The sequence below is a fragment of the Morus notabilis genome, unplaced genomic scaffold, assembly GCF_000414095.1.
Source record: "Morus notabilis unplaced genomic scaffold, ASM41409v2 Scaffold38, whole genome shotgun sequence".
Classification (NCBI taxonomy): Eukaryota; Viridiplantae; Streptophyta; class Magnoliopsida; order Rosales; family Moraceae; genus Morus; species Morus notabilis.
In genome coordinates this window covers 205586-213868 of record NW_010365150.1, presented here as the reverse complement: position 1 = coordinate 213868, position 8283 = coordinate 205586, and the positions used below count along the sequence as shown (strand labels likewise).

Below are 8283 nucleotides of genomic sequence, written 5' to 3'. Positions count from 1 at the left end.
CAGACTGTCACGTGTGTAGTGATATAAACGGTCAGTGTCGGAATCAGTCTTTTATTTTAGTGGAGGCGTACATTAAATTTTTTTTAACAAATTATCTTAGTGAAAGCACATAAGAAAATATATTTATTTTAGTAGGAGTATATACTATTTCAGTGGGGGTTTAAGTATAAAATTTTTAAAGGTAATATTTTTTAAAAAAAACTTTGAGTAGGATCCCATTAAGCTGTACTTAAATCCGCCGCTGTGAACGGTGAATGGATGATAATAAGAAAGTGATTTTGTGTATTTGATTAGGTTTAGTCCTTTGGCGTTTTTTTTTTTTTTTTTTGTTGGTCCACGTCGGCTGGAAAATGTGTAGCTACCAAAACCCGGCAACGCCTATGAGCAGCAAATTAATAAGCTTAGCAGCATCACTAATAATTGCTGTCATGCACAGAAACATATCTAGTTCTGATCTATAATGGTGTTTGTGTTTTTAGAGAACTATGACTTAGATATAATGGCATTGTAATAGTGAATGCTGAATTTTGACCAAATTCTAATCCATCTTTTGGTGGGGGTTTTCTTTGGATGATGTATGTGGCCCAATTTATTTTTTTATTTATTTTTGGGGAACTTTCATAACGTATAATCTCAATATTGGGTCAAAAACATTTAACTAAATATACCCAAAGTTTTAGCAAAGAAACATATAGATGTATTTGTCAGGATTTTTCATGATTTGGTCCTTGTACTAAAACCAGAATTTTGCTAGATAATCACGATGTTGCTTGCTGTTGATTGGTAAAAAGGTCAAGTGTGGAAACATTGTATTGGACTATTGGTCATCTTATGTTTTTTTTTTTTTTTTCTTTTTCTAATACTAATTCACACAACACAATTACTTGACCAATTAAGAATAGACTTTTGTGTTTTGTCGATGCATGGTTAAGAAAACTCAAACTTGTAGACCATACACCAATCAAGAACAATTTCTAGCTAGTTCGGATGATATATAGAACTTTGAATTACTAATTAATACTTCAAGGACAAGCTTGTCTCTTATGATCTAATTAGTGGATCAAAAAAGGCAAATTAAGGACCCTTTTTCGTTCCTTTTTTTTTTTTTTTTTTTTTTTTTTTTTTTTTTTTTTTAACTGAGCAAATTAAACAAAATGAAAACGTCTTGAAGAGATTTGAGAATACTGTCACATCATCAAGGAAGCACAAAATTCAAAAATGATGGTGCAAAAACGTGCTTACAAAGAATCTAAATCTAATCGCTAAATCCCATTTTGGGTGAAGATGATAGAGGACTTTTGGCCTGTCTTTTTGAGTGAAAAATTTAAAAAAATGTAACTTGAGTTATAATTTTATTTAAGTTCATGTTTTTTTAAGTTTAAACTCAAATTTAAACTCGAGTTCAAACTCGAGTTTAGGACTAAAACTCGAGTTCAAGTTTCCCCTTCAACTCGAGTTCAGAAACTCGAATTCAAATTAATGAATAATATTTTTTCTATTCTTAAAAATGCTATAACTTTTTCATTTTAATTCTGATTAAGATGATTTTTTTTTCTATGTGTTGACAACGAAAAAACGAATAAAACCCGACCCATATATCATATTAAAATTTTTCATCAGCATTGAGTTTTTATTAAAATACTATATAAATACAAATTGAAGTTTTGACTCACTCAAACACAAACTCAAAAAGATTCTTATCTCAAACCATAACTCAAATGTACACAACTAAACACAAACTCAAGTTATAACTCAAATTCAACTCAAAAATTATACTCAAGTTAAACTCTAAAAGAACAAGTCTTTTCTTTCTTTAGCACACTCAAACTAGAATGAATAGTGAGTGGAGAAATTGCAGGGATTTAGTGACAATACATTGTGCAAACAAAAAAAAAGAAACTAAAAAAGATTAATTGCGCGTGGGCTTAAATTCCGTTTCATGTACCTATCTTTTTTTGTTTTTTTCTTCTACAAAGATTTTGCACACAAAAACAAGAAGAACCCATTTCTAAAACAGACATCAATCTTGTATATTCACTTCATAATGCCTGCAATCATGAGTCTTGGTTGCCTCACCCGCATGCCCCCCCTTCTCTCTCTCTCCTCTCTCTCAAACACCCACCTATAAATACCATCCTCACCCCACTTCCCTCTTTCACCTGTAGTTAATTGAATTCCTCAACCCACCAACAAAAAAAAAAAAAACACACTCACTAACTTATAAAAAAAGAAAAGAAAAAAAGAAAAAAGCCACACAAACTTTTCTATCACTTCCAATTTCATCAAAATATTCAAATCTCTCAAATGGCAGTGTCCGGTTTTGAAGGGTTTGAGAAGCGCTTGGAGCTCCATTTCTTTGGAGACGACCCTATGTTGGGCCTGGAAATGGGCATCGGCATGGGCCTGGGCCTAAGGCAACTGGACTTCGATTCTCTACAGCAGGTCCTACATGCAGTCCAATGCACCGTCGTCTCCGCCGTCGGAAACCATTACTTCGACTCCTACGTTTTATCAGAATCAAGCCTTTTCGTTTACCCAACCAAGATCATCATCAAGACCTGCGGGACCACTCAGCTGCTGAAATCCGTCCGACCGATGATCCAACACGCCCGTCTCCTCGGCCTTTCTCTCTCCTCCGTCAGGTACACCCGCGGTAACTTCATCTTCCCCGAGTCACAGCCGTTCCCTCACAACAGCTTCCAAAACGAGGTCGTTTTCCTCGAGGATTGCCTCCCGACGAATCTCCGCTTCCGCAAGGCCTCCGTCATGACTTCCAAGCTCCCCTCCCACTCATGGCACGTCTTCACCGCCGCCGCCGAACTCGATCTCTCCGACGAATCGGTCTTCACCGTCGAAATCTGCATGACGGAGCTCGATGCCGCTTCCGCAGGGAAATTCTTCCGCCGACCGAACGACGGCAAGTCCGGCGACTCCGCCGGGAAAGAAATGACCGAAATCACCGGGATCGGGAACATAAACCCCAGGGCTCTGATCTGCGACTACGCCTTCGATCCCTGCGGATACTCCATGAACGGCCTCGTCGCCGATCGGTACTCCACGATCCACGTCACTCCCGAGGACGGCTACAGCTACGCGAGCTTCGAGACCGTCGGCGACAAAAACGACGTCGCTCGCGTGTTGAAGAAGGTCGCGCAGGTTTTCCGGCCGGCGAAGATGTCGGTCTCCACAACCTCCTGCTCAAGTCCCGAGGTGTGGAAGCGCGTCGCCGCCGCACTCGAGAGCGCCGGCCTCAAATGCCGGAGTTTCGCGGCCGACGAGTTCCCCGCCGCCGGAGCCGTCGTCTACCAGACCTTCGCTGCTCGTCGGAATTAAAAACAAAGCCTAAGTCCACGGCGGCGCCGGTGACGGCGGTAGATAATCGGAGAAGGAAAAGGGGAAGACAAGGAAAGGAGGGAAATGAATTGGTAGTAGGGGAAAGAGAGTAAGTTCAGTTTTTTCAGAAATTTTTTTTTTTTTGAAAAATTTTAGGGCGGGTGATGACGTGGAGAGATTATATTGGTTGAAGAGGTTGACGACGAGTGAGGAGTTTGACCCTGTGGATAAAAGTGGGGGATTATTGGGGAGATGGTGACGTGGAAGCATTTACTGGGATCACCATGATAATGCACCCCACTTAGGCATGCCACGCCTAGCTAGAAGAGATTTTTGAGCTTTTGAACTACTTATATAGTGAGTGGGGAGTTTGAAAAGTGGGCTTCTTCAGCTTATATATGAAAAGTAAAAAAAAAAAAAAAAAAAAAAAAAAAAAAAAAAAAAAAAAAAAACCTTTAATTATCCAAAAACAAAAAAAAAATGTTAAACCCTTTTCTTTTTCTTTTTTTGGGGTCCTCTTTGTATTTAATCTGTTCTATTCATTTTTCTTTCTCTATCATCTTGTTCTCTTTAGCTAGGATTTTTATTTTATTTTCTCCTCATTCCCTCCCTTATTGTCTCCCCATAATGTTTTTGGTTCTAGATTATTACTGTTATTGGTGTTATTAAAGGAAAAACTCACACCTTACATTTTGTCTTTGATTTGAGTTTTAGCTTTATTCTTTTTCTTAAGTCACTTTTCTTGCATTGTTTTCTTCTTCTAAATGATATATTCCAAAAGTGACGCATTGTTAATTACATTAAATAACGAAATCAACTTTGGTTTTACTTTTGCATGCATGAGGGGTTGCGTGATATATATATATATATATACACACACATATATATACACACACATATATATTGATATCAATGAACATGTCTTTTCTTCCATGATAATGTAGCTGCTGGCGTGGAAGTCACCAGCGGCCAGCCATCCAAGTGCATATATATATGATAAAGATATATCTCATGTAGTCATATATATGATTCCTAATGTCGTTGCATATATAACATAATAATTATGTGAACTTTTTCTTCTTGTTTTTTTGCTTCACTCATTATGTGAATGCAAAAAAACAGTAACATACACGTGATTATGATTAGTAGCGGAACCAGAATTTGTTTTTTTTTTAGGGGGGCATAAATGAAATAAAAAATTAAACTAAAATACAACACAATAGTCTTTTTACTTTCATTTATCTCTTTTGTATCTTTGACTTATTAGAGATTTTAAGTTTGAGATAAGAGTACTTAAAAGAATTAAAACTTAGGGTAAAACTGAACTTTTTTATAAAAAATCATATGAATATTGTAATTAAAAAGATTTTTGGGGGAGCAAATGAAAGAAGAAAATGTAAGAAATTTTGAATGGGGGCAAATATTTAAAGGAGCTAGTGGGCCCAGGGGGCAGCTGCCCCTGGGCCTCCACCTAGCTCCCCCCCTGATTATGATGAACTGCTGCAGTAGTCAACGCATTTTCCACTTGGTTTTAAATTTTAATAAAATAAGATCTACGTAAGAAGATATACACGGTTCTTAGTTGTGAATATCGAACTTCAAGAGTTCGAATTGAACTGAAACTGTTGAAATCGTTGGCACTACAAAACTTTGCTGGAAACGTTTCTGGGCCCTTCAATATTGGGCTCCATGTTAAGGAAGTAGGAATAGCCATGACCCAGTTTTCTTGTTTGGCTGGGCTGGTATGGCTTTGGGCTTTGGATTTAAAAAAAAAGAGAGAAAGAGGAAAATAGGCCGAGATGAATTAAAATTAATAGGTCAATAATTTACATAAATTAATAAATAGGCTAAATTACTGTTTTCGTCCATAACTTGTTTGATTATGAACCATAACTTTACAAGTTATTCACGGTTTTTGTCCATAACTTGTCTGGTTATGAACCATAACTTGACAAGTTTGTCTATAACTTATCTGGTTATGAACCATAACTTGACAAGTTATGGCATATTAATTTTTATAACTAAAAATTGGCCTATACACTTTCTTAAGCTTTTCATATTGGCATATTTTCTACTAAACGAAAAAGATAGAGAATTTATCTTGGAGCTGGACCTGTACCGTTACACTTAATAAATACTATTTTATTAGTGTAATTATTTAAATACTATTTTATTAGTATAATTATTTAATTAAAAAGGTTATGAATCAATAATAAATGATAAAAATCATGACTCGTGTACTTTCAGGAGTATTTGTTAAAATTACCTTTATTAACTCACAATTGGAGTATCCAAGTGTTTGACTTCTAGGTCTACGGATAGGGAATTTGCAGGAAGTAGGGTACTTAAGTAGTGAACCTTGCACAAACTAACTTGTGGACGTTTTGTTCATGAATTCAGAATCGTGATTCAGAACTATTCTCGATTTACGTGTATTTTTTTTAGAAAATACTATAGCGAGTCACGAACTATGATCTGAACCATGATACGAATCTACCAACTAAACACACTTTTATTTTTTAAAAATTACACAAAAATGTACTTATAATTCCTTGAACTGCCCATGGCAACACTGTCCTTTCTCGATCATCGGACGAGAAGATCACAAAGCTTGTCTCTACGAGGATGGGCTACTAATTTTTTTAAAATTTAGGACCAAATTCATCTATTAATTTAAAAAAAAAAATCACCCTACCATTGATTTTCATTACCCTAGAAAATAGACCCTTTTTCTCCTTCTGCCATATAGATATTGGTAAATTAAACAAAATATTGAAGGTATTCAACAAAAAATAAAATTGAAATGGTTGAATTTATGTCATTATCAATACTGCTGCCACACATGTACCAATAACAAAACCTACCACTGTACCAGATAATTGAAGCCCCAATCAAATAAAGAGCAAAACATATTGTGGAACTACCATTCTAATTTATCCTTCAAATAAGGAAAGTACCCACCCCAAAACAATAAGGGTTAATTTCACAATGACCCTCGTATTATATCACTTGTCCCACTTATTTCCCGACTTTTTTTTCCCTTACATATTACGGCATTACCTAACCCTAAGTATAACATTGTTACACCTATTTTTGTTCGACTCGGTTGTGGATTGAAGTTTTACATCTTAATTGTTAGTTATAGATACTAGACTCATTTAGTTTGCTGATTCGAGTTGAGACGTGACTTTATGTGAAAGCTTTTTACTGTAGCAAAAAAGTTAGATGTAACTGTTTCTGAGAATTTTTTACTGTAGTAAAACTCGAATCGGTGAAATGAACGAGACCTCAGTCCTCATATTTTTTTGTGTGAAAAGAAAATTTAAAAGAAGACTGCAACAAAAGTCAAGAAGAGAGAATTTTGATGGTGAGATGTCTACTTACAGCTTGAGTTGAGGTGAATTTGAAAGTCCAAAAGCTTAGCCCGTCCAAGTAAGGAGGGGAAAGGAGGCTCTTGGTAGATATCACGTGACAAGCATGTGTCCACTTACGGTTCGAAAATGAACGGAATCCTAAGTTTAAGGACTAAAGTGATACATGATATAATTTGAGGATCATTTGTGTAATAAGATCAAGTCATTTTACTTTAAGTTGAAAAGCTACCATTGTAATTCAATTTAATACCAAAGTGAGTTGAGCTAACTGCATAAAGAGCATACATTAAAAAACCATAAAACATGCTAAGTACCATAGCTTCTGGTTTCAATCTAACTTACCAACTTACTCTCGGTTCATGATTTCCCAAGTTGTTATCCAACCAGCTTTATAAATTGGAATATAGAAAGGAGTTTTATGTGTCTGTGTATATGTATTAATTTTGGGCCCGTTTAGTTCATTGATTGGAATTTTTAATTCAAATTAAGATGTGACTTTATATGATAACTTTTTACTATAGTAAAAAAATTAAATGTGACTGTTTTTGAGAATTTTTTACTATAGTAAAACTCGAATCGACAAAATAAACGAGACCTTTATATATATATATATATATATATACACTGACACACATAATCACATATGCGCTGCATAAGCATACTACATACAGAAACAAGAAGAAAGATCCAAAATCATTAACTTTTGGTACTTAATTAGTGAAAAAATCTGTAAAATTCTTTTATATCAAGAAAGATTTGCATGTTTACTCAAACAAAAAAATTAATTGATGCAATGGGTCAAAATTAAAAAGTTACCCCAAAAAAAAAAAAAAATCCTAAGGGGAATCATAAGTTGTGTGAGACATTACTTTTGGGTAAACAAAAAAATTAATTGATGCAATGGGTCAAAATTAAAAAGTTACCCAAAAAAAAAAAAAAAAAAATCCCAAGGGGAATCATAAGTTGTGTGAGGACATTACTTTTGGGACCCTTGGTTGGTCCTATCATTTTGACTTCTTTTTTTTTTTTTTTTTTTTTTTTTAAAATTTTGTCCTTTCATTTTTTTTTTTTTTTTTTTTTTTTTTTTTTTTTTAAACATCTTGAAATTTATTAGTTAATCTCTCTCTCTCTCTCATTTTTTATTCTCTCTCTCTCTCATTTCTTATTGGTAGAAGTGTAGAAGTCTCAAGAGAGACATCTTGATCTTCCTACAAGCTGCCTTTCAGCAATATCCTCGAAAACAAGTGGGAAAAAGAAATGAGCGAGTAAACCAAAAGTGCGAATAAGATGGTGAGACTTTTCTTTAGGTGCTTTTGGGAGTATGCATTTTTATTCTCATACGAAAAAGAAACTTCCAAAACAGAACAGGAGACAAACTATGTGAGATACAACCAGTCCAACTCCAACCGATAGATTTATTAATATATCACCTAAAAGATTGTGATAGATTTCTCCACCGTTTTTTTTTTTTTTTTTTTTTTATTTTTTAAAAATTTTGATAGATTTTTCCCCCCTTTTTTTTTTTTTTTTTTTTTTTTTTTTGGGTTCAATTCTTCCAATTTTTACTACTTTATTA

The 8283-nt window shown here is 34.7% G+C and overlaps 1 protein-coding gene across 1 annotated transcript; it reads left to right on the top strand.

Annotated features, from left to right (window-relative positions):
* Nucleotides 1-2304: 2304 nt before the first annotated feature.
* LOC21394563 (S-adenosylmethionine decarboxylase proenzyme 4) lies at nucleotides 2305-3694 on the top strand. The gene has a single exon (XM_010107386.2). The coding sequence runs from the start codon at nucleotides 2305-2307 to the stop codon at nucleotides 3331-3333; it is 1029 nt and encodes a 342-aa protein (XP_010105688.1). The 3' UTR covers nucleotides 3334-3694.
* The last annotated feature ends 4589 nt before the right edge of the window (nucleotides 3695-8283 follow it).

What these genes read in the sequence shown, in the direction of transcription:
- LOC21394563 (XM_010107386.2), top strand. Translation starts at nt 2,305, where the DNA reads ATGGCAGTGTCCGGTTTTGAAGGGTTTGAGAAGCGCTTGGAGCTCCAT.